Source organism: Triturus cristatus, chromosome 9 (genome assembly GCF_964204655.1).
Source record: "Triturus cristatus chromosome 9, aTriCri1.1, whole genome shotgun sequence".
Lineage (NCBI taxonomy): Eukaryota > Metazoa > Chordata > Amphibia > Caudata > Salamandridae > Triturus > Triturus cristatus.
Window position 1 is genome coordinate 903849461 of NC_140592.1, and position 27181 is coordinate 903876641.

The following is a 27181-nucleotide window of genomic DNA, read 5'->3' on the forward strand; positions in this document are numbered from 1 at the left end:
GGCACTTTGACAGTGCGTCTAGTGTGCCGCCCAACAGCTTTTTTGCCTCTGCGCTTGTATCTATAATACAGCGCAAGCACAGAGGCAAATGGATTCCCTCATTTGCATAGGGTGGCGCTCCCATGCCAATGAGGGAACACCCTCAGGTGATAGCGATGGTGCTATATGTGCACTAGCGCATCTGTATGACAGAAAGAGCCGCACAAGTGTCTGCAGCCCATTCCGTGATACCAAAGTGCCCGGGGCGCACACGCTTGTTGTGCCCTTGGGGCACTTTCCTTAATATGCCCCCAGGTTTTACAAAAGGTAAGAAACTTGTTCTTATAAAGTAATAGAAGTTTGGAAATTAGGTGCCCGGATTACCATTGTGGTTGCACCAAAATGTGCACATTTTTAATTTTTTGTTTCCTTCTATCTTCTAGGGAGTTCAGATTTACTTCAGAAGTTCCAATACGACTTGACTATCATGGCAAGCATGTATCAATGGATCAGGTGTGTGTAAAACACTATGGAATACTTTTTTTGTCAACAGTTGCCCCTGTACTAATATTCTTTATTTTATTTGACCTTTAAGATTCTAGTTAGATTATATAGCTGGGTTCAGGTTCACCATGAATGTGTTCTGCATATCCCAGTGGCTTCTTCATTAGTGTGATTTGTCTGCTTGTGAAAGTCACGGTCACTACTTCCACATGATCATTTAGCTAGCCTCTTAATAGGGTTATCTTCCTGTGGTGCGAAATGTGCCAAATTTACCTCACAATTGCAATCTTTTATATGGTTGAAGTCTCTGGGTCACAGAGCTTCGCTGGATGTGTCTTTGACGAATAAAATTTGTTTACAACAATTGCAATCTTTTGAGGTGCCAGAATTAAGCCTTTCGATATGTCATTCATTTGTGTATCTAGATTGAGAGTTTTTCTGTACGCTTGTGATAGTTAACTTCCTTGTTTGCTCGTGGATTCTTCCGAGCTCACATTTTCTTTCTTAACAACATTTTCTTTTTTTTTTCTTCATTAATACGTGTTAGACCTACCATCTTTTGGCGTAATTTCCCCTGTCTTTTTTGCCTCTGACCTCCTGTTTTTTTACTGTTTGCTGCATTTTATTTTTGCTGGTGTTAGGACTCTGGGCACTTTACCACTACTGACCGGTGCTAAAGAGCAAGTGCTCCCTGTCCACAGCACCGGTGCAGCCTCAGGGATCCGATCCCAGATCTGGGTCAACGTCAGTTGTGCCATCACGGCCTCCACCGAAGTCGGTGCCTTCAGTGCTGCCGGTACCCACCGGTGGTGCCAGCCCAAACCGTTTCCCTGACGACACGGAGTAGGAACGGCATCACTCAACGCCGATTCCAAAGCCGATTGAACCCAGGGGTTCTATGTTGTCACCTGAACACTTTGAAGATGTTTTAAGCTCAGGAGAGGAATGGGGGGGGGGGGGGGGGCTATGGACCCTTTTGAACACCAGGATGACTCTGTGGGAGCAGATGGACTGGTATGGGGAACTTGGGGAAGCCAGCGGACTGGATACTTCTCCAGATACTGGAATGCTCTCTCCGTCAACTGTGGCTATGGAGGAGGAGGAGGCGGCATCTTATGCCATGGTGGGTAAGAGGGCGGACGAGGTCCTTGGGCTAGGCCCTCTGTGCAGGTCAAGACTAATCTCCTGGCTGAAGTGCTTCAGCCTGGGTTTCCACCTCTGAACTCCTTTTGCCCTTCAAAGAGGCTCTAACTGATATCCTTCTAGACACGTGGTCCAAGCCTAGCACAGGGGCTCCTGTGAATAGGATAATTGAACACCTTCATCGCCCATCTACGGGCGACCCAAAGTTCCTCAGCCAACACCCCATCCCCAAAAGCTTGTTGGTGCAGGTTTCTACATCCCAGGACGCGTTCCCTTCCGCCCCTCTGGATAGGGAATCCAGGAAGCTGGATTCTCTTGGTAAGAAGATGTTTTCTTCCTCCAGCTTGGCATTGCGGTCGGTGAATACCGCATGCTTATTGGGCCATTTCTCCAATTCCCTTTGGGAGACGGTTGCACAAGTGCTGCCACAAGTCCCGGAGGAGGCCCGGGCTGTGCTCTCTCAGTCAGTTAAGGACGGGAGAGTTGCAGCAAACTTCACAATAAGGTGTGGCCTTGACACAACTGATTCGCTGGGCAGATCGATTTCCATGACAGTGGCCTTGAGACACCACACGTGGCTTAGGACAACTGGCTTCTCAGGAGATGTCTAGGCAAATTTGATGGACATGCCATTTGACGGAACCCGCCTTTTTTGGGGATAAGGCAGACTCTGCCCTAGTGAGGTTCAAGGACGCTCGAGCTACGGCCAGATCCTTGGGCCTCTCTTCTACACCTCGTGGCCAGTCTATCTTTTGTCTTGGCCAAGGGAGCTATAGAGAGGATCCCGGATTCAGAAGTTGGCAGTGGCTGTTATTCCCGCTAGTTTCTGATTCTGAAAAAGAACAAAAGGTTGCAACCCATTTTAGATCTTCGGACCGTCAATCTCTTCCTCAAGAAGGAGAACTTTAAGATGCTCACTATAGCTCAGGTCTTGTCTGCCCTAGACCAAGAAGTCTGGATGGTATCGTTGGACCTGCAGGATGCGTATTTTCACATCCCCATCCTGCTGGGCCACAGGCAATACCTGTGGTTCAAGGTAGGCCAGGAGCACTTTCAGTTTACAGTGCTCCCCTTCGGCCTTACCAGTGCCCCACAGGTGTTTACCAAGGTGTTGGCGGTGGTCGCAGCTCATCTGCGCAGGGTAGGGGTGTTAGTCTTCCCCTTCCCCGACGACTGGCTGTTGAAGGCGTCTCGCCCCAGGCTGTTGTCTCTCACCTTCAGACTACGGCGAACATCCTGCATTCGCTCGGGTTCTCTATAAACGTGGCGAAGTCACACCTGAGTCCTTCTCAGACACTCCCTTTCATCCAAGCTGTTCTGGACACAGTGCAGTTTCGGGCCTATCTTCCCAAGCAGCGAGTCCAGGATATTCAGGTTATGATTCTGATGTTTCAGTCTCTGTCCTGGATTTCAGTGAGTCTGACTCTGAGGCAGTTGGGCTCATGGCCTCCTGCATCCTGTTGTTAAAGTATGCCTGGTGGCCTATGCATGCTCTTCAGCGGGACTTGAAGTTCCAGTGGGTACAGCATCAAGGAAATCTCACCGACATGGTTCAGATCTCGGAAGGAACTGCGAGAGATCTGCAGTGGTGGTTGACAAACCACGATTGGTTCAACGGCACACCCCTCTCCCTTCCCCAACCAGATCTCACAGTTGTGACAGATGTGTCACTTCTGAGATGGAGCGGCAATCTGGGAGAGGTGGAGATCAGGGGACACTGGTCTCAAGCGGAGTGTAGGCTCCACATCTATTTGTTGAAGCTTCAAGCGATTCGATTGGTATTGAAGGCATTTATTCCCTCTGTCAAGTTAAAGTTAGTGCAGGTGTTCACAGATAACACCACCGCAATGTGATACTGCAACAAGCAGAGCAGGGTGGAGTCGTGGACCGTCTGTCGAGAGGTCCTGCGTCTCAGGACATGGCTGGAACAGCAGGGCATAACCCTGGCGGTTTAACACCTGGAAAGTTCTTTAAACGCCAGGGCGGACGTGCTCAGCCATCGATTCCTAGTGGATCGTGAATGGCGTCTCCAGTCGGAGGTGACACAAGGTCTCTTTCAGCACTAGGTATATTATTGGTTAGATCTGTTCGCTGCCGAAGAGAACGTGCAGTGTCAGCAATACAGAACGCTGGAGCTTCCAAGGCACTTATCGCTCGGCGGCACTTTTTGTGACAAGTGGAGCTCAGGCCTGCTGTATGCCTTTCTGCCCATACCACTCCTGCCAAGGTTCTGAAGAAGTTCAGGAGTGACTGGGCCCAAGTCATTCTTGTGGCTCCAGACTGGGCGAGAAAAGTATGATATCCGATGAGGCTGCCCCTTCGGGAGGATCTTCTGTCGCAGCAGCAGAGGAGGTTCATCCACTGAACCTGTCAACTCTACGCCTCCTTGCGTGGAGATTGAGTGGCGACAGTTGATGGCTTTTAACCTTCCTCCTGAAGTATGTAATGTTATGTTGGCGGCCAGGCGGGCTTCCACTAAGACTCCCTTAGTCTTAGTATACGCCGGCTGTTGGCAGAATTATGCATTTTACTATACAGAAAGGTCTATTGACCCTCTGTCTGCTTCTCTTTCCACTGTTCTTCTATTCATTCTAACCCTTGCCCAGCAGGGCTCTGCGTTGGGTACTTTCAAGGGTTATCTTTCTGCTGCATCCGTTTTTTTGCGGCTGCCAGACAAACCCTCTCTCGTTAGGTCTCCAATTGTACATAGGTTTCTGAAAGGGCTGGCTCACTTGTTTCCACCCACGCCCTTTCCAGCTGCTTACCATCAAGACAGCCTTACTGGTGGCGATAACTTCTGCCTGGAGGGTGAGTGAGTTGCAGGCGCTATCTTGGACACCTCCCTACATGATGTCTTTTCCAGACAAAGTGGTGCTTCGCACCCATGCTTCATTTTTGCCATGGTTGTGACCCCATTCCATGTGGGTCAATCCATCACGCTGCCCACCTTCGTTGCTCCCTCGCATCCCTTAAGGAAGAGGAGCGTCTCCACCATCTGGACTCAAAAAGAGTGTTGTCCTTCTACCTTGACCACGCAAAAGAATTCTGGGTGGATGACCAACTCTTTGTAGGGTACGTGGGAGCTTGCGAAGGGACGGGCAATGCAGAAAAGGACCATCTCTCACTGGGGAACTCCCTGAAGTAAAATCTGCTGTTCCCTGGCCAATAAGCAGCCCCCTGAGGGATTAAGGGCCCATTCCACCAGGGGAAAGGCTGCAACTGTGGCCTTGGTTCGGGGTGTCCCAGTCCTGGACATCTGTCAGGCAGCAATGTGGGCATCTTTGCACATGTTTGCCAAGCACTACTGCCTGGACAGTCAGGTCCGCAAGGACGGGCATTTTGCCTGTTCGGTCCTGCAGGACTTCCTAGTGTAAGTCTGCAACCCACAGCTGGGATGGTATGGCTTGGGTATCTAATTCTTCTGGCTTAGAAGAAATTCTCTCCAGTTTAATAGTGGCAAAACCGAGATCGTCTTTTGCTTGCCACACAGGATCCCTAAACACCTCCCCCCTGACTTCTGCCTCTCGCCTGAGGAAGGTGATCATTGATGACGACCTCCAGATGGTATCTCAGGCCAGTAAGACCGCCAATGTCTGCCCTGCTGCGGCTGCTCCGAAGCATTCTACCGTTGCTCCCTAGGGTGGCACGGGCCACAGTAGTACGCAGCACGGTATTAAGCAGGCTTGACTACTGTAACTCTTTGTATCTGGGGGCCCCACAGTACATCTTCTATGAATTGCAAAGGATCCAATCAGCAGCAGCTAAACTAGTACTCGATAAGTGTCGTAGTTCTTCGACCACTAGAGCATTGAGGGACTTACACTGGCTGCCAGTTAAGGAAAGGGTCTTGTTTAAGTCCTTGTGTCTGGCATTCAGGGCAATGCACGGACTTGGCCCAGCCCCCCTACAGGACAAGTTCGTTCGTCACCTACCAATCAGGCAACTTCGATCTTCTACAGCTGGCTTACTGGTGGTCCCGAGATTTAAGCGCTCAAGGGTAGGTGGAAGGGCTTTTAGCATAGTTGCTGCCAGTTTGTGGAACAAGCTCCCACCGAATCTGAGACAATGCAACTCCCTAATAGAATTCCGTAAGGGACTCAAAACCTGGTTATATCCCAAAGCATAACTGCGGCAGTTCTCTCTATCCCGTCCTCTGTCACCCTCGATTTTGGATTTTCAGTCTAAGCACCAGGATGCCCGTAGGGCGATAGCTGCGCTATATAAGTTCCACATCAATCAATCAATCAAAGGTAAGGAATCTGCAGCTAGAAGTCTATCAGATGAACAAGTTACTTACATTCGGTAACGCCTTATGTGGTAAAGACTATCTAGCTGCAGATTCCTTACAGCCCCACCCATGCCTCCCCGCCTTGCAGACTGATTTTATTAGGGCTAGGGTTACTCCCCTTTTTATGGCCCTAGTTTTGCACAGAACTACGTCAGTTACTTCGTGGCTCTGAGCTTCTGGAGAGGAAAAAACGAAAGTACGGAGGTCGGCGCGCCTGGGTGGCGCCTATATAGGTGACTAAGATGTCATAACAGACACTAACAATGCCGACGATGTCACACGGAGCTGAATGAAGCCACCTGACGACGCGCACAAGGGTTATTGCTCGAGAAAAAGTTTCCGGATCCAGCCTGGTGCCTGGGAAATTCAAAGGTAAGGAATCTGCAGCTAGATAGAGTTTCTACCAGATAATGTGTTACCAAAGGTAAGTAAATTGTTTGTCAATGGTTCCGTAAAAATTCTGTCCTCCAGGGGACTGGTCTGTTCTACAGGACTGCCCACAGGTATGTCAGCAATGCATGTCGTAGTCTAATGTATCTAAAGACTGCTTTGCGGCATTCCATGCTTCTCTTTTAGGACCTGAAATGCCTTCAGAGTACCCCGTCTCATACATCTCCAGTTTAATTACACCAAAGCCTGTCATGTTACCTGTGTCAAGCAATCATGGGGTATCCAAGAGTGGAGTTGCTTTTATTAAAACAGTATGCCATCCAAGACGTTTAGTTACCTTTTCCCAAGTCTGAAAGACTACGCATATGTGCATTGACCACCCTGGTCATGCCTCTTTCCATACCGGGCATCCCATCAGGCCCATCCAATACTTCTCATGTCTAACTGATAGTTCTTCCTGTCGGTGGAACACCCATCCTTAACAACTCTCAACTGTGAAGCCAAGTAGTTTGTATACCCCACGTTATAGTTTGTTTAGTACAGTCCTTGTGGGGAGGGTCCCATTGAGCCACTTGCGCTGCCTTCTCTCTCATTCTGCATTTCAAAAGAATCCTATGGTACATCAAATGGCATGTTTTGCACCGGATAAATGATTTTGGGGAGCTTTATCATTTTGTAAATGGCTGCTCATACAACTGGGAGAGTGACGCGTTTCAAGTAACTCGCATCAGCTCTACATTTGGCAAGGACAGTGTACAGTTTTTCTCTGAGAAACCTTACGATCCCTCATAATATATATACCCAAGTGTTGGACCTGGTCCTTTATGCAGGGTTATTTCCAAACGTTTTGCCTTCTTCCTCCTCTGTTTTGACTTCATTTTTGCCGGATTATGACTCTGGGTTCTTTACCACTGCTGACCAGTGCTAAAGTGCAAGTGCTCCATGTCTAAACTGTAATGGTATTTGGTTTCTCCATGACTGGCCTATTTGGTTTACAAGTAAGTCCCTAGTGTGGTGCACCAGGTGTGCCCAGTGCCTGACTGTCAAATGCTACTATTGGACCTGTAGCACTGATTGTGCCACCCATGAGTAGCCCTGCAAACTTGTCTCATACCTGCCACTATAGAGTCTGTGTGTGCAGTTTAAACTGCCATTTCAACTTGCCAAGTGCACCCACTGGCCAGGCCCAAACCATCCATTTTATTACATGTAAGGCACCCCTAAGGTAGGCCCAAGGTATCCCCAGGGGCAGGGTACAATGTATTTAAAAGGTAGGACATGTACTGTTGAGTTTTTGTCCTGGTAGTGAAATACTGCTAATTTCGTTTTTCACTACAGCAAGGCCTATCTCTCCCATAGGTTAGCGTTTGAGCTACCTTGTAACATCTTACAAGTGTATCTTCCAATTGGGAGTTGATAGAAAATTGGAGTTTGGTGTCTCTGGAATTTAAAAATACATATTTTAGTAAAGTAGTTTTTTTAAATCAGAGGTTTGAAAATGCCACTTTTAGAAAGTTGCAAAAAGAACAGATGATGGACGGTAATCTGAACAAATCAAACATTCACCACCAGTCACAGATCTGGGTTAAATCCATTGTTTTTTTGCTCTCCACACCATTCCAGTTTGGCCCCAGCCATATGCAAATCAGTCTTGACCCTGCTCCCATGGGAACAGTCCTGCCTGAAATGCTAAGCCAGGTCCTCCCTGGACCGAAAAACAAGCATCCTGGAACTGGTTTCAGGGTATCACCCCTCATCAGCCAGGCTACCTTACATCCGGTGGCATTAGAATCATGGAATCCACATCTGGCCATACCCTTCCCACTTAAGGTGTGTGAGAAAGTGTCTCTTTTGACATGGTTAGCCCCCACTTTTTGCCTGAAAATTGATTGGTTTTGATTGTAGTGCACAGGGTCCCTGCCAACCAGGTCCCCAGTGCCAGAGCTTTTTCCCTAAAACTATTCCGCAATTTATTTTTTATTTACTTGAGTTTTATATAGCGCTGGCTAGACCCGGAGGTATCAGAGCGCTTTACATGAGGAGAGTTACATAGGTTACAAGTTACACATTGTTACAGAAGGTACATCAATTACAAGTTACATCCGTTGGATTCATGGCGTGTAGAAGGGTAAGGGGGTAATGTAAAAGGGCGACGGGGAGGGAGATTAGGCGGAGCATAGGCACAAGGATAAACAAATCAGGCAGGGAGAGAGAGAGAGATTCAGGGGAGAGAGGAACGAAATAAGGGAGGCAAGCAAAGAAGGAAGGAGGGCAGAGGCGGGGGAGGGGATAGGAGACACAGAAAGGAGACGAGGAAGTAACTGTGTCTGATGTCCGGCGAGTGGGAGACGGCTCCCCGCGCTAAAGGGATCATTCCCAGTCTTCCATTATGTGTGATTCCCTTGTCGCGGTGGACTCTCCAGGGCATAGTTGCTGGATCCCTCCCCAACAAGGGGAGAGAAGTGCTTTGGTCATGGGCACACTTAGAAGAATGAAGGAGGGGGTTGAAAACCCAGCATGAACACAGTGACCAACTTCCGGCAGGTTAGGAGACGGTTCCCAGTTGTAAGGGGATCAATCCCCAATCCTTCACTATGTGTGACTCCCTTGTCACTGTGGACTCTCTCAGAAGGGTCTCTGAGACTCCAGGGCAAAAAAAATGCTGGATCCATCCCCAACAAGGGGAGGAGGAGTGCTTTGGACAAGGGCATACTTATGGGGGCCAATATAGGGAGTCAGGCTTTTAGGGTTACATAGGTTACAAGTTACACACTGTTACAGAAGGTACGTAAATTACACGTTACATCCGTTGGTTCATGGCGTGTAGAGGGGTAAGGAGGTAATGTAAAAGGACGACGGGAGGGAGATTAAGCGGAGCATAGGCACAAGGATAAACAAAGCACACAGGGGGAGAGAGGAAAGGAATAGGGGAGGCAAGCAGAGAATGAAGGAGGGAAGAGGTGGGGGATGGGGTAGGAGACACAACGAAGAGACGAGGAAGTAACTGTGTCTGAAGTCTGGCTGGGTGGGAGACGGCTAGACCCGGAGGTATCAGAGCGCTTTACAAGAGGATTGTTGCGTTGCAAGTTACATCAGTTACAAGAGCATAGTAAAGGTACAGTAAACAGAAAAAATGTTGTGTGAGTTCATAGGAGGGGTGTGGGGGGAGGAGCCATAGCAGTGAGACGAGGAAGAACTGTGCCCAATGTCCGGCTGGGTAGGTGATGGTCAAGGGGGAAACCAGGGCCAATCTCCTCAATAGCTGTCTAGCAGCTCCACCGGGCATCAGCCATGTTGCTCAGGTCTTCAGGAAAAACAGTTTTGAATAGTTAGATAAGCTACAGTTGCATAGTCGAGTAGTGGAAGAACATATCTGTACTAGAGAAAAGAGGTGCGGTGAGTATAAAACAAATTGGAGAAGGAGCATGGGGCTGCCATTTCGGAAACAAAGGCAGAGGTGGATGCCATTTTAAGGTCAAGCACGTCATGTCCGGGCCTCTGTAGATCCCTGTGTAGGCGTTGATGCGGTAGTTGGTCTCGGCCATGATGAAGCCCTGCTCGTGCGAAGCAGCAGACAGCTCGGACCCCTGTACACCGTTTAGATGCCGAGACATGTGAGGTAAAAGAGGCGGGACTTCATCTTTCTCTGGAAGATGAGGCCAAATTATCGTTATAGTCCCTAAAGCACCAGATTGGTATGCACAGCTACTAATCCATGGTACCATCATTCCCCAGTCAGTGATGTTGCCCCACCTGCAGCTCCGCAAACGCCGATATCTGCCTCTAAAGATCACGGGTGAACAGCTGCCCAGTGTCCGTGCTTCACTGCGTCTCCCTCAGCGCCCCACAGTTCAGGAGACCTCCAGATATAGTTTACCCCACTCAGCAGGGGTATATGCCTGCACAATTGTTCTCACCTCGTCTGCCACTGCTGGTGAATCCGTGAGACACAAGCGAGGGAGAAAGCCACCAACGCCCAGCACAACACCACAGTCAGCCGATGCCCGCACCACACCGCAAGCCCTCTCAGCCAGTCAGATGGCTGCACACAATTTGCGCTGCAGCGCTCTTCGGTTCACGGCCTGAGTGAGTATTATGTCAGAGCAGGCAACACATCGTCAGCGGGCCCCTCCAGCTCCCGAATCAGAATCAGCTGTTAGTACACTAACAGTCACCGCGTCTGAAGTTTCGGATGCCACAAGCGGTCAACAAACTCACAGGCACAGTACACGGTTCCAGCAGCTTTCCTAGTGCTATATTTCTCTCGCATTTACAGCAGTTACATCACACACAGACTTAAAGCTGCAGCGATCACCTTTTTCGTCAGCCGGATTTCGCTTGCTCGTCGCGGTCCCCATCTTGCGCCCCTCCCGGTGCGATCGATTGCCCCAGCTCTCAAACAGCCACTGTGGGGCTACGGGAATAGCTACCTTTGTCGCATATTCAATGCAGTTTCCACGGGTCAGTGCTGTAATTGGAATCCCGTTGGAATAAACGGCCGCGGCGCCATCTTGTCCCTGCTGCATTCAAGGTGGCAGATATTTTCGGCGAAGCTCGATCGGAGGACGGAATCGGAGGAAAGCAAATTAGGTTTGGCCCTACAGTCCTCCAGTAAGTCCCTAGTAAATGGTACCGGGTACCTAGGGCATTGAAACTGAAGAGGGGGACCCATCACCTAGGCTAGTCAGGCTGCCACAGCAGCATGCTTGGCCTGGTGCAGAAAAAATAAAAAGGTCGACATGGCACCCTGCCTGTGTGCCATGCCAACTAGCACTCCCTAAGGTATAGGTAAGTCACCCCTCTGGAAGGCCTTACAGCCCTAATATAGGGTGCACTATACCACAGGTGTGGGCATATCTGCATGAGTGGATGTGCCTCTACAGAATCTAAGTCCATTCTTCGATATTGTAAGTGCCTGGGAAGCTATAGAGAGTACATGGGCTGGAAACGCGACAACTCGAGTTCCCCAGCACCATGATGACTTTTCTGAAAACTTTGGTACCAAACTACTCTTCTAAGTAAACCCATACTGATGCCAGTGTGGGATTTATTGTAATGTGTACTGAAAACCTACCAACACTGGCGTGGTCACAGACTGCCTTTAGCCAGCCTGCCACCACCAGACATGTTTCTGGACCCCTGGGTGGTTGAAAGCCTGTGCTCTCTGGGACCAGAGCCAAAGCACCTCCTGGGTGGAGGTGTCACACCTCCTCCCCCAGGTTGGGCACAGTGCTCAAGAGGGAAATTTCAAAGGCCTGCCGCCTTTGTAATGTGACCCCCAGCCTCTGCTGTTAGCAGCAGATGGCAGCCCCAGTGTTACACACCCACATTTGGTGGAAAAATCAACCGGAAAACCTAGGAAGAATAGGAGGTGTGCCCTCCTCTGCCAACTACACCCCTAAGGTGGGGAAGGTGAGGTGAAGTGCATCTTTCAATCTCTGCCACCTTGAAAATGGGGAGACCCCTCCAATCATGGCTACGACTATGCCCCCGCCTCAGGAATGTGGCATAATTTAGAGGGTGTAGTCACTCCAGGTAAGGTGACCATTGGCCCTACCTGACACTCCCTTAAAACGCCCCTTAATTTTGTATTTAGGTGGCTCCCCTGGACCTGGAAACTAGTTCCTGCCGACCTAAGAAGGATGAAGAAGATGCTGTGCAGTGTAGCTTGAAGACACCTTCTGGCTTGTCTCCAGCTTCAAAAACTCTGCAAATGAAGACCATGCCTGTCCTGCAGCCAGCAACGTCCAGAACTCGAAGAAGGCTGCCTGACCTTTGGTAAAGACCAGAACTCCAGAGGACAGCTGATCTGTCCCCAAGAAATCTGCACAAAAGATTCTGGAGCCCTCCGGAACCGCGAGTTCTGCCCACCCAGCACCCGACATCTCTGACCCATGTCCAGGTGGCCCACCAATCCAGAAAAGGTTCCCCAGTGATCCTGACCTCAAGTCCAGCGTTGGCTGAACCCCTCCTGGACTCCACGACTACGCCTGAAGACTGAATCCAGAGGCTCCCCCGACCGCCGCTGGCTCCGTTAAGAAGAATCTTACATCAAAGGACACCCCTACACCCAAAGCCCCTGGCCCTTGGTTAGATGATCCGACGGTGTTCCTACGACCCTCAACACCTCAACTTACCTCTGCTGTCACTGGTGACTTTTGTGTGTCCTCTGATGTGACGCCTGCTGACTATTTGTCAAACCATGTTTCTCTATAGAAAAGCATTGGGCGCCCGGCGCCTGAATTTATTTTTTGATTGCGATATGACACGGTATCTGCTTCTTCGTTTTCTCAAATTTATGTGTGTTAGTTATTCCTTTTATCCCCCCTTTTTCTTTTTCCCTTGGAGTGCTATTGGATTCGATACAGGTACAAAAGATATGGCCTAATTTGTGTCAGTTTTTCATTTTCAGTCCAATTGCAATTAACCGCCAAGTTTGCCTGGTTTCATTCTTCACATTTTTTACCCTTCAGGCAGCAATCATTTTCTTTGTGCTCTCCCTGTCCTGATCTTTTAAAATTTGGATGGTCAAAACACCGTTGGCGGTTATACAGCTGAAGAAGGATATATTGAAAATGTTTGACTTTATTTATATTCATGCACAATATTGAATTATTTGTTTCTTTTTACTGTTCTTTTGCTTTTTTTTTTTGAAAACATATTTTATGAATCGATTGCACAGGTGTTACAGGACCCCGAATATCAGAGTCGACAACAGATTCACATTGCAGCATATCTCTATAGCAATCTATTTGTACATTTGCCATAAATATATCTTGAACAATAACAACCCCCCCCCCAAACTCCCCCCACCCCATCCCCTGCGTCGCACCATATCCATGGATTCCCCACCACAGCCACGTCGTATTGTGGTAAGATAAATCCCCTGGTCTTCCCCTCTTGCCTGGCGCCCCCCCTTCTCGAGCAGTCTCCCTAGACATCCCCATAATTAATCCTCTTCTTCCACTGGTGGCTCCAGCAACAGCCCCCGGTAATCCGCCCACCGTTTCCATATATGCTTGCGTGGACATCCTCGGGCTACATATATGGGCTGTTCCAGCCCCATACAAAAATCTAGGCCGTTTTTCCATGCTGTGATCGATGGAGCTCTAGGCGCCTTCCATGCCCTGGCGATATCCCGCTTTGCCAGCGTAAGGCCTAGCCGTAGCAAGTGCCGCTTATATATGTTGCCCCCAAGGCCCTCCATAACATGTAGTAATGCAAATCGTGGCGTGCGCGGGATCGCCCACCCCAGCACCTCGGCCAGACAGGTAGTTACCCCCCTCCAGAATCGGTCCAGCGCTGGGCAGTGCCAAGTAGTGTGTATAAATGTCCCTTCCTCCTGACCACACCTAAGACAGTCCGGAGCAGCAATCAAGCCCGCTCGGAACAGTCTGGCCCGGGTAAAGTACACCCTGTGCAGGTATTTAAATTATATGAAGCTTCGTAGAGCAATGGATCACCAGGGACTGATAGATCCTGGAGATTTCTTTGGTTTCCAGATCCCCCATAAAAAGTCTCGCTTCTAGCGGGCTAAACTCTGGGAGTGATGTCAGACCCTCCAGGCTGGGGGACAGTGCATGCCACAGTTGCAGATATCTGTAGAACTGTGATTGAGGCATAGAGAATTCCCTCTGCAAATCCTGAAATGATTTAAGTGTCGTACCGCTCCTAACATTTCCCAATGTCGAGATGCCTATGTCATCCCATCCGCGGAAACCTCTCAGCGCCATCAATTCGGGGAAGCGCCCATTGCTCCAGAGGGGGGTCTCTTCAGTTAAAACATTCCACCAGCCCATCCGACGCAATGTCTGCCACCAGATCAGGAAAACCACTCGCGTGGCCGACGGTAGGCTGCTGCGCACCGACGTCGAGTACAGGATAGTGTGTAATGTATTAGTTCCCATAAGTATCCTCTCCAGTGCATACGCCGGGTCTCCTCTATCCCCATACCACCACTCGTTGAGAACAAGGAGGTGCGAGGCCTGATAGTAGGATAAGACATCCGAAGACGCAAGTCCTCCGCAATACGAGAATAGGAAACACGTTCTAAGGGCCATTTGCACTTTGCCCCCCTCCCACAAAAACTGCCCCAACACTGAGTTCACCTGTCGGAACCATCGAGGCGGGATCGGGTATGGATAGTTTTGCAGTTGGTATAGCAACTTAGGTAGTGCCACCATCTTCAATGTTGCGGACCTGCCATACAGCGTCAATGGCATTCGAGACCAGGTCTTGAGATCCGTGCGGATCCTTTCCCATACTGGTGCTACATTGCGGTCCCAAGAAAGCTCCGGAGCTTCCGAAAGGAACACCCCCAAGTATTTCAATCCTCCCACCGCCAGCTGAATATCCCGTGCCCACGCCCCGGGCCCCGGACATTCCCCCAGCATCCACAGCGTGGATTTGGAAGGATTCATATATAATCCCGATGTCTCTCCAAAGATCTGCATGATCCGTAGGAGTCGCGGCCCGATGCGTCTAACTCCGTAAGGAAGAACAGGACGTCATCTGCATATAATGCGATTCTGTCCGACACCTCCGGAGACCACTTGAAACCCCGGATCTGCGCATCCATACGCACCCACGTCGCCAACGGCTCCATGGCCAACGCAAACAGGTACGGGGACAGGGGGCATCCCTGTCGCGTGCCCCGTTGTGTGGGAAAGACAGTAGATGTCACCCCCACACCGCCGCCGTCAAGTCTGTATAGAGGAGCTGGAGATAGGAAAGAAAGCTCGGACCCAGTTTGAGTCGGCGCAATAAGGCAAACAGATATACCCAGGTCAAGGAATCAAAGGCCCTATCCATGTCCGCCAACAGTAATGCCGCCCTCTCCCCAGTCTGCCGAACCACCGCCACCGCCACGTGCGCCCGCCTTATATTGTGTCTAGTGGCCCTCCTGGGCATGAATCCCACCTGATCTGGATGTATAAGAGTCGATATATGGGGCAGAAGACGATTAGCTAGTGCTTTGGCCAGGACCTTCGCCTCTACATTGAGGAGGGAGATAGGCCGATACGAGGCCCGTTGATCCGGGGGCCTGCCGGGCTTGAGAAATACCACCACCTCCGCGTGTCTCCAGTCCGGGGGAAGCATGCCCCTCTCCCTGGCCTCCTCCACTACAGCTTGATAATAAGGGGCCAGTTGTATGTTATAGTGTTTGAAGAATTCACTCGGAAACCCATTGGGCCCAGGCACCTTCCCTGAATTAAGTTCCCCCAAGGCCATGCTGAGCTCTTCCTCCGTCAGCGGAAGCTCCAGACGGTCCCGCACCTCATCCGATATCTGTTTAGGGGGTAGGTCAGCTAGGAATTGCTCTATGGTGGCCGCCGGCAGGCACTCCCGGGGGGCATAAAGCTCCGCGTAATGGGCAGCAAAGCTTTCGGCTATAAGGAGTTGATCAGTGATCGGAGCTCCTGTATTATCTATTAAACCCGGAAGGGTCTGAGCGTGAAAGGCGCCCTGGCAGAGCCTGTAGAGCATCGTCCCCGACTTGTCCCCCCACTGATAAATCCTGCTACGTGTCGCCAGCCAAGTCTGGCGAGCTTCATCCAGAAAAAGGGCTGCCCATGACTGTTGTGTCTGGAGCAGTTGCCTCACCCACCGTCTTCCTCCCTCCTCCCTAGCCTGTCGCTCGAGTGCCTCAACGGAGGCCTCCGCTCGCATCAGCTCTTCCCTGCGCTTGCGGCGGGCCGCCGAACACCAGGAAATGTCCACCCCACGTAAAGTTGTCTCCAAGGCCTCCCACAGGGATCCCACACTCGACACCGATCCCTCATTGGAGGCAAAGTAATGGGCATTAGCTTCCCTCATATGAGTACTATAGGCTGCATTCTGTAGGTGCCACGGTGACAAACGCCATCGAAATGACTGCCGCCCTCTGCCTATGGCCAGCTCAAGGGACACTGGAGAATGATCCGATAGGCCGCGGGGGAGGATCTCCGCGAGTACCACTCCACTTGTCCGCGCCCGGGGAAGAAATATGTAGTCCAGTCTCGAGAAAGTGGCATGAACTGCTGAAAGATACGTGTATTCCCGCCTATCCCCGTGAGTCCACCACCAGACATTAACTCAGTCAGGACTAGTCACTAGGGAGCTGAGTTTTGTGGGGCCACCTCTCCGCTCACCGCCCTCCCGCCCACTCCGGTCCCTGGACAGATCTATGACATCATTCCAGTCCCCTCCCACGATAGAGAGCATATCTGGCATGTCCGCCCAGAGGGCCAATACCCTCTCCACAAAAGACCACTGTAAGGGGGGGGGCGTACTCACTACCCATGATCACGGGACCTCCCCAATCGTACCCCTGATAAATAAAAAGCGGCCCTGTGGGTCAATCCATTGCTGCGCGTGTACATATGGGACCCTACGATGAACCAGTATCGCTACCCCTCTGGACCCCCTCGCAAACCCCGCATGAAATATCTGGTGATACCCATATCTTTGCAAACATGGGGTCTTCGTACCCAAGAGGTGCGTCTCCTGCAGCATAAGAATATCTGCCCGAGCCCTCTTAGCCTGATGTAGTATTGCCCCTCGCTTAATTTTATCAAGTGCCCCCCTCACGTTCCAGCTTAGAATTCGGAGGGTACCTGGGACTCTTGTGTCCCCTATCTGTTCGCTAGCCATTGGGAAGGAACCTCATCCCCCTCCCCCATAGAGGACTGCAGCTAGATGTAGGACCAATGTCAGAAACCCACCAGGATAGTGCGACGCGGAACCAAGAACAACTCCCCCCCCCCCCCCCCAACAAACCCCCACCTCATACCTCAATAACACTGAAGCATCTGTCGCGGCGGGGCAAGTACCCAGCTCCCAACCGGGGAAGTGGCACCGCCCCATCCAATGGATCCCAAACTCACAGCCCATGGTCCTCAGGCCAGATCCCGACCCGGACAAGTCAGGCGAAAAACCAGCCCACTCCTTCGTTCCCCCGACCATTACATCTCAAGAACTATGATGAACACATTGGGGGCTCGAGAGACCCCCCCCACCCCCAACCAACCCCAAGCAACAGGATATCAGAAGTCAATGTCCATGCTGCAGACCATCTCCTGCCGCGGCCCCACCCGACACCGAGCGCCTCCTGGAGCGCGACCGTCTGTCCCCCAACCGCTGCCGTCTCTTCGAATCCTTCCGGGCCGCCTCTCCGGAGGAGGAGTCCGGTTCTTTTGCTTTTATGTGCTTCACTTTGTGCTGTTTACTTGATTTTCACTAACACTGTGTGTTCACTTTGCACATTGAGCACTTTTTTAACCATATTTGATGCAGCTTTCAATCATGTACACTTTTGATTCTAGATTTTGTTTGGCTACATCTTGGCGTTTCAGTTGTTTCTCAGTTGCATATACAATACATGGTTTGTAGTGTTGTAAAAATAACTGGAGTAGATATTTTCTAAATTGATGCCCTTTAAGACATTGTTGCTTAATATAATTATAACCCAAGTCTCCATGGGGTTTATGGGTACCTCCTTGTATTTTTGTATGTATTGTAGGTGGACGATGTTGAATATGTTTTTTACCCATTTTTTGGGGTGTAGGGAACCCTAGCTGGAATTCTCATCGGGCTTGCACAACTGAACTCCTCTGAGCTCAAGCTAAAGAGACTGTGTTATCGTCATGGGTAAGCTCACACTGCCATTATTTTATACAATGCTAACAAACATAAATGAGTTGTGCTTTTAGATACTTTTCTGAAAACTCTATTACAATTCTGATGGAGAATGTATAAACCTCTATGATGGTTAATGTGTGATCTAGTTCATTATGTGACTTGTGATACATATAGTTTCTTTCTTTTCTACAGTATTCCCAGGCTGGTTTTCTGAGGTTCACGAACTATGTGGGTTTGTTGGTTTTAAACTGCCTTTGACACAGTTTGTGCAACTAGCTATATGACAAAAAAAAATATGAGTTCCTCTGATGGACTCAGTGCTGAAGCCGAAATTATATAATACACTCTATTCTTACAAGTATGTGCCACTTAGGTGTGTCTTCTGTCTAAATACACAAACAGTTGTTGAATTTTAGCTACTCCTGGGGAGAAACTAATCCCTAGGTGCAAAATCGTCTTGTTGCTTCAAAAAAGATACCAAATTTTCCTCGCATTCATCCAATGTTTTTAGGGATCCGTTTTAATGGTATTTCTACAAATATGTAAATTTGAACAATCACTTGTTCAAACTGTCATAGCCCTTTTGCCAGACTAGTCTAGTAACCATATATTGTTTAATCAACATTTTGAATTATTGAACTATTTGTGAATACTACAATCTAATTCAGACCTGATTGGTCATTCATCTGGGGGAGAATATCTTAGGAAAGTATTCAATAGTAGTGCTATGACCCAAACTTTGCCCAATCTTAAACGGCTTGTAACACTGCAAAAACGCTGTTCCTTCTTGATCGTGGCTAAACCCTGATAAATTTGTTACATTTTCTGAGGCAGCAAGACGCTTGTGCACAAAGTGACTAGTCCCTCACTGGGAGTAGCTAAAATTTAGTAACTAGCCATTTGAGATAAAAAAAGAAGCAACTAGCAAGAAAAACAACTGGAATACATTCGGGATAAGGTATCGCCTACCGTACATATTAAAGATATGACATGTCACCAGGAATTTCCATGACCATAAAGAAGAATGAGGCCCAATTCCAAGGTGACTTGCAGTATCCTTTTAATATAAAACAGAGTGTATTCTATTCCGTATATAAAGGGCCACAAGAATAATGTAAATCGGCGACTGTTACATTTTCTGCATAATTGTGGATTTGCCATATAATCCATCATCTAAATAATCTGAACATTTTAATAAAAAATAGTTTCTAGCTTCAACGGATCAAAAGTTACCAAAAATGCTGCTGCACAATGGAAGGCCCTTAGCAGAGGCTGACTGGCTACCTTTCAGATGATTAGTGCTATATTTGGATTTTAAAGGATGCACTTGAGGTGCCCAGACAGTTTTAACATGTAAAATGACAAAATAATGAAGTAATACTATCACACAATGTGCCACAATATACTGTGTTGCAAAAAGATATTCGAATTCGTTTATTGTAATGTCAGATTTTAAAAAATGCTGTATCTCAGAGTGTGTAGAAAAATGTAGAGAGATTCAATCTTTCTTGTTATGACTTATACTGTGCAAAAATGTTGCCATAAATCTCTTTCTGCTGATCCCGGCTTATTTTGGAAAAACAAATCAGACGGAAAAGCTGGTTCTAATTTCCGTTGTTTAAACTGCAGCTGTGATGATGCTCCATGAACTGCCTTTTATCTCTGTGACTCGCAGCAGGAGAATTTTGATGTCACAACTCTAGTGTAATAACTTATTACAATTTAGATGTTACATAATTTTTCCATTACAGGTGACTAGAGACGTCAAAACTTGACTGTAATAAGGAAATTAAAGACAAGCTTTTAATCCGGTTTCACAGACTCCCAGGAATTATATATGAGATAAAGTTTCCCAGCCGTACATTATAAGGATATTTATAAGTATATTACAAGTTGCTGAGGAGTAACATGACCATATACACGAACGAGACCAAAGGCAGAGTTCCTTTATTAAGTCATTGTACTCTGAAGTGACTTACAATGTCTTTATAATGCACAGCAGTGAGTATTGTATTCCTTATAATACATGGCCACACCATCACCCTTTTCACAAACCTTGGTGTGTTGCTCTTTCATATGAAAGAGAAAGGATGTCTGCAGGCATGACGAATACAAGTAGAATCTGTAGTGCAAAATAATACACTTCAAAAAAGCAGCTAGATATTTGTTGCCAAAATATATAAGAATCAGTTTAATACAAGCCAGATAAAAAAAAAAGATGTAGATCAGAATGTGTAGAAACATGTAGTGAAATTATCGCTTTCTAACAATTACCAAAAGCATACAGAAAATAAACATATTGCCATAATGAGTTCCTTTCTGCTGATTGATCACTGTTCATCTAGAAAAAGAGAGCAGAAGAAGGTAAAAACAGAGTTCGTTCTCACTGTTTAAACTGCAGTTTTAATTATTCTTTGTGTTCTGCTTTTCCCATTGGCTGCTGGCAGGAGGCAATTTTACAAAGCAAATACAAGGAGGCATTATTAGGTCAGTACTCAACTTTAGTGAGTGATTACAGTTGAGCATCTACACCGCTTCATTATTAAGTGGTGTCTCTCCCAGCAGTGTTCGTGCACCCATCTGCAGTCTTGTTTACTTCATTGTCACTCCGTTTCTAAATCCCCCTACCCATATATTACAATGCAGTGTGTTTTCAAAAAGAGCATGTCAACAACGTGCTACCTTACAAGAAAGACACCTCTATTAGGTTGCTAGCAATCAATACAACATAGGTTAAGTCCTCTGGCACTTCTAAAACAAGAGAAACAGATCCTTTGCAGAGAAGACCAGTTGCATTGCATTTTTAGATGTATGAAAGGTAAACGCTTTTTCCGAAAGCAAGAAAGAAAGAAATATTGATTTCGGATTACATCATACTCTAATTGTTTAATAAAATGAAGAAAGAACTAATGACTTCATGTACAAATACGTTTTGCGGTCGCAACTTTCAAAGGTTTGCGACCACAGACTTTTTATTATGTGTCAGAGCCCTCTTACAAATCAACTCTTTCTGGCTTGTAATAGTCTTTTTTACCCCTTACAAATCAAAGCTAGGAAGGGTGAGAAACAGGCATCGACCTCATATTTGGGAGTTGTTATTCAATGTGTCAACGCTTTGTAACCGCAATTGTGCTCGCAGACTCTTGTTCGGATGCGGACAGGAAGGGAAGGAAGGTGCTCAAATTGGGAAAACGCTTGCAAAGAATGGTTGTCTGCTAGTCCTTACCTGCCGCTGTCCCTGCATTTTAAGTCATTCACAGAGGCTTGCAAATTGAGACCCATGTTTTTCATATGAATTAGATAGCTCATTTTACGATCCTCTTTAAAGCCACATTTTATGATGCTACCTATTAGTGGATTGGTTGCATCACAAAAATACAGGGTGGTCGCACAATTTGCAGCCTATGTAGGCTCAATAGTAATGGACAAACATATCCTGACATTGAAGATCGATCTATGCACAGGTAAAAGTTTAAGTAACATTCACCTTGACTGATTGGGAAGGGGGACTTCAAAGGATTTGTGTGATACAATGGCAACTAAGTGCGCTCTTCCTTTTTAATCCAGTTTGTAGAGCCTCACTTTTCTATCGTTTTTAATCAATATGTTCTCCTCTTTCTCTTTGTATTTAAGTTCCCATTAAGTACTATGTTGTTTTGCTCTCTCATTTTACTACCTGGTTTGGATTGTCAGTACCACAAGCAACACTGGCATAGGCTCTTTTTTCACAGGATAATATATCGTGTATTCGTAAGAGCACGATCATCCTGAAGAATATTTTGCCACTGAAATAACTGATTTTTATTGTTATCCGACTCATTGGTACTCATTATGTCGCCCTTGGAATGATAGAAGGCTGAGTGCACCCTATGGGATTTGAACCTGTTGCCATAAGGTCAAACAGAGATCCTTGGAGTGGGATGCTTTAGTCCACTGAGCCACCAGGCCTGATACTGTCACTTCACTTCTATTTTGCTATAAAGGCCCACTGCAGCTGTCACCTAATTATCTATGTTTCTACCAACTATGCATGTATAACCAACGGCTTTTGAAGTTTTGGAAAATGACCTCGCTCTGTCGTATAGGCTATCAAAGACCAGCTTCACACAATGCATAGGGTGCCACTGTTTGTTTTCCTCAGCTGTCCCGCATTAAGCCTTTGTGCCCTACCTGGGGAATTTACGTCCTGGGTATAGCTGTCCATTCTGCACATGAATCTAGAGGAATGCAAGACTTCAGTCATAGTTAGAGGGAGGACACGTACCACAAGATAATCTTAAGGCCAGACAGAGCTCAGAAATAGTATCTTGGAAAGTGGGATTCAAACTCAAACCTATTGCCTTCTGGAAAGAGTGTATTGGTCACTACCACCACTATCAGGTATTTCCAGTACCTGAAATACGGAGCCTGTAGGGTACTGCTGCAGTACTTCCTCTGGAAATGTTTTTGCTTCCACAGAGAGAAAAGACACACTGGCTCTTCTGACTTGTTTTAAAAGTAGAGCCCTACTATAGCATCTGGCTCTTCATTGGGGGCAAAAATGTGAGCCACTGCTGTAGAAGGTAGACCTTCAGGAAGAGTTTTTTCAATTTTCTGTTCAGGAATCTGTCTCCTCAGATTACATTAATAAATGACTACTCCTCTTATTTTGATAAAATACTGATGGCCTGTGGCCAGCTCAAGAAATTACAATCAATGTAAATTAGCTGGAGTTAAATACAAAATATCTGACCCTAAACTTGTTGTTTCCACTCCTTCATAGAGAAAATGTCTCTATTTTAATGGTCAACGCAATTGCAATGTTCAATTTGAACAAGCAAGGACGTCTTTCCCTGTGTCGATTCCCTTTGTAACTGTGGGATCAGGTCCATTAAAACAGCATATTCCAAAAAGCCTTTCACAAAGAATGAGAAAATAACATTTGTTCAGACCCTCGCACCTTATAATGACTGATGAATTGCTTAATGCTTCACATGCCATGCTTTGCCCAGACTCTCAGCCAAGTAGGGCTTTCTTTATGGTTTAAATCTTTTTATTGGATTAACAGCCAGTGTAGCAATGTGCCATGCGGGAAACATCAGATCATGGGCTAAGCAGAGCCTAGGCTGATGACTTGGTGCATATTACAACTAAAGGTGTAAAAAACGAAGAAATAACATAAGACATAACAATTCCCCCCCTCCCAACATTCACCCCCCGCCCCCCCATGCCCTCTGTCCATTGCAAGTTAGGAATCTTGTTTGGGTGCAGAGTGTTAACTGTTATGACGAGTCTCGTTGAGTGGTACCGTCTGGTGTGGTGAGACGTAAGAGGCAAAGGTACCTGGGGCACGTAAGTTCCCAGAATTCTTGGACCAGGATGGCTAAGAGGGTTGCCAGAGCTCTCTAAATGTCGGGCCTTACCCTGCCAGTGTAAGAGATATCTTCTCCATCCCCAGTATGTGCCACAAGCTCTGGAGCCAAGCCGTATGAAAGGGAATCCGAGGGGTCTTCCAGTGAAGTAGCATGTTTTGAGTGGCTGTACCTAGCGCTATCGCTATCTGGCGCCCTCTACGTGACCTGAGAGGGTATGTTATGGGATTCAGCACCCCCAAGAGAATGTAGGCAGGGAATCTGGGGAGCTCGGTGTCAAGGTGTTAATCAATTTCGTATAAGATCTCACATCAGTACTGTTGTATATGCTCGCATTCCCACAGGAGGTGAACCGACATTCCAGTTTTCCCACACCCCCTCCAGCACTCCGAGCTTTGTGTGGGGTCGACTCGGTGTATACGTTCTGGAGTTTAGTACCAGTAGGTGGCTAATTTGGTTTGTGTTTCTCTAAGGCCTATATTGCTTGTCCCGTAACGTGCCCTGTAATATACACCCCCCCCCTATTCTTTCCTGCTGAGTTTGCATCCTAGATCCCTCTCCCAACGTGCGCAGCTTGCATTGTATGTGTTCGTGCGTCTAATATCGTAGTCGGATATAAGCTGAAGGAAGGAGATCACACCCTGTACATCAAATAGAGACCCATTGCTCTGCATTCCGTGTCACGCCAGTGTGTGAAGGAAGTCTCACCTATACCTGGGCTGAAGTCTGGATTGTCGAAAAGGGGAGTGAGAGGAGAGGGGAAGGTAGTCAGCTTGTGTCTCCTGTTAGTCTGGTCCCATGTTGTAAAAATGGTGCGTGTTATGTGAGAGGCGTAGAGGTTGGGGGTCTATGTGGCTTCTTAAGGAAGGATATCTTCCTGAGTGATGTGCCTGGTACAGTTTGGCCCTGAAATAGCCAATGTTTCTCTGACTCAGTGCGGCTCCATTCCAGCAGATGCCGTTGTTGCTCAGCCTTGTAATAGAGTTGGATATCATGAATCCCATGTCCACCTTCGTTAGGTGGGAGGGTGCTGATGACTTTCTTCATTCGTGGTTTATGACCCTGCTATATAAAGAGGGAGAGCTCCGACTGTGCTTGATTCAGCCAGCCTGTGGGAGGCCTTAGGGGGAGTGTTTGGAAGAGGTATAACATTTTGGGTAGGATTGTCATCTTGATGGCCACTATCCTCCCTAGCCAGGAGATAGGGTAATGCTTCCACCGCTGTAAGTCGGAGCGGATTTGGGTAAGTAATTTGGTGTAGTTGATAAATGCCATAGTGTGCAAAGTGGACGCAAAGTGAATTCCCAAGTATGGGACCGTGTTCCTGGGCCATTGTATTGGGTGCTGCCTTTGGAGGCATGCCTGCACATGCGGTGATAGTGAGAGGTTGAGGGCGGTCGATTTGGCAATGTTGACCTTGAACCCTGAAGCCTTCGCAAAGGAGTCCAGCTCGTCAGAAAGGCTCCCAAAGCTGCAGCTGGGTCTGCTAAGGTTACGAGGACGTCGTCCGCATATAGACTTATGGTGTGGACGTCACCTCCAAATCAGATGCCAGTGATGTGTGGGTGGTCCCAAACTCTCTGGGCCAGTGCAAAGAACAGGGGTGACAGGGGGCACCCCTGTCTTGTTACTCAGCTTATGGGGAATGGGGCTGAGGTATGTCTGTTAATTCTCACAGACGCCGTAGGGGAGTGATAGCAGTTTAAAACTTGTGTCCTCATTTTCTTTCCCAGGCCAACACGGATCAATGCCTGTTCCAGGTATGGCCAGTGGACCCGGTCGAAGGCCTTTTCTGCATCAATTGTAAGGAGCATGTAGTCCCCAGGGATTTCTTATGCCTTCTCTATAAGATGTAAGACCCTCTTGGTATTGTCGCTGGTCTGTCTTTGGGGGATAAATCCTGCCTGATCGGGATCAATTAAACCTGGCATGTAAGGAGCTAATCTACGCGCCAATATCCCAGTGTATATTTTCAGGTCTATGTTCAGGAGAGAAATGGGGCGATATGCCCCGCAACTAGCTTTATCTTTCCCTGGCTTGGGAATAACCACGATTGCGGCCTCAAGCATGGATCTGGGGATCGCCCCGGGGACGCAAAGGTTTTGTAGAGTCTGGTCGATAAGGGTGCTAAGGTGGAGCCGAATTGTTTATAAAAGGCCACAGTGTGGCTATCCGGGCGAAGGGATTTGGCTAATTTAAGTTCTGAAATGGCCGCTATGACTTCTTCCACTCGTATCTCCCTTTCTATTTGTTCCGCCTGCTCTGGGGTCCGTGTAGGGAGGTGCGCTTGCGTCTGATAAGCGTCAATATCTTCGTCCACCAACCTCTGCCCGGTATAAAGTTGGGCTTAAAAGTCCTGAAACGTCTCAGCTATAGGCGCATCTTCTGTGACTACTCTCCCAGTCTGATCTTGGTACTCCTGGACCCCCGAGTAGCTGTCTAGTCTCGCGCAGTTTGTCGGCTAACAGAAGGCCACATCTGTCCCCCCAATATAAAACGAATGGCGCAAGCGCAGCGCTGAATATTCTGCCCTATCCTGGTCTATGGCCGCTAATTGTGCCCAGGTTACCGTCAATTGGCACCAGGTCCGAGGTGCCCCTGTTTGTGCATTTGTTCTAATTCCCTCACTTTCCGTGTAAGGTCGTCACGCTTGCACCTGCGCTCAGCATTGTCTACTGTCGAGATGGCGATTACTTCGTCTCTGATCACAGCCTTAAGTGCTTCCCATCGGGTGGACAGGAGGGTTTCGGGATTGTCATTGTTTGATAACTAATCGGAATTGCTCGCTGTATCTGGTCAACTACGTCTATGCGTTGCAAAAGGGTGTCACGAAGCCGCCACTGTCGCGTAGGTTGTTGAAGAGGCGGCAGGGTCAGGGTGGCCACTACGGGCGCATGGTCTGACAATGATGCCACTAGGATTTCGGCAGCGGACATGATGTTGAGGAGAGCCGTGGAGCCTATCAGGTAATCAAGTCCAGCGTAAGTTTTATTAGCATTAGATTAGTAGGAGTATTCTCTGAGGTGAGGATGATGACCCCTGCAGAGGTCCACCAGGCCTAATTCTCCCAATCTTTCCAACCCTGCAGTGGAGAGTGCGCCAACCTGGATGAAGCGGTGAGCTGACCTGTCAAGAGTGTTATCAAATACTAAATTAATGTCGCCTCCTAGAAGGATCTTGCACTCAGCTGTAGCAGTGGCTTTGGTCAAAGCCTTGTGGAGAATCCGTTCTTGCCTTCATTAGGTGCTAACAGAGACCTAATGATCAAAATGTGTCCCCTAACCGTGAACTGGTAGGAAAGCAACCTGCCCCTGATTTCTGGCACCTGTTGTCCCACCCTCCCTTTAAAGGCCCGGGAAACTAAAATCGCCACCCCTGCTGTCTTAGAAGGACTAGACGAGAAAAATGGTGTGGGAAACATGCGAGACCTGAGTCAGTGACAATCTTTCGAGAGCAGGTGTGTCTCCTATAGGAGACAGATGTCTGCACCGGTACTCTCCAGGTACGAGAGGATCGCCCTGCGTTTGACGGGATTATTGAGACCTCTTGCATTAAGCATGAAACTCTTGAGGTTAGTGGGGGGCATCTGGAGTTCTGGGAGCATAGTGTGCGCTGAGGGACCCAGGGCTGAGTCCGTGTGTGTGGACTAGTGTGGGGGTGTAGAGTGGGCGCAGTATATTAACACCAAACCCATGAGTGCCGGGGAGCAGTGGACGGGGGACCCAAGTAACAAAACCCCCTACATGAACAAACATAACAAACTCAAGGAAAAAGATTAAGAGTTTAGAGTTCAGTCCGTCATCCAGGGACAATCCGTGGGAAGTCTTCGCGGGGACCATAGTGTGGCCAAGTTTGTCTCTCCGCCCCCTCCCCCCCGCCGGCCACCTCAATGTAATAAGAAGAAATG

At 48.1% G+C, this 27181-nt stretch overlaps 1 protein-coding gene across 1 annotated transcript in view; it reads left to right on the top strand.

Annotated features, from left to right (window-relative positions):
- The window catches only part of ATG2B (autophagy related 2B), a 1039004-nt gene that overhangs the window by 868048 nt on the left and 143775 nt on the right, over positions 1 to 27181 (top strand). The window contains exons 37-38 of the mRNA XM_085626438.1: positions 423 to 492; positions 17850 to 17932. Of these exons, the coding sequence (XP_085482564.1) occupies positions 423 to 492; positions 17850 to 17932 (153 nt within the window). The remainder of the gene's footprint in view (positions 1 to 422; positions 493 to 17849; positions 17933 to 27181) is intronic.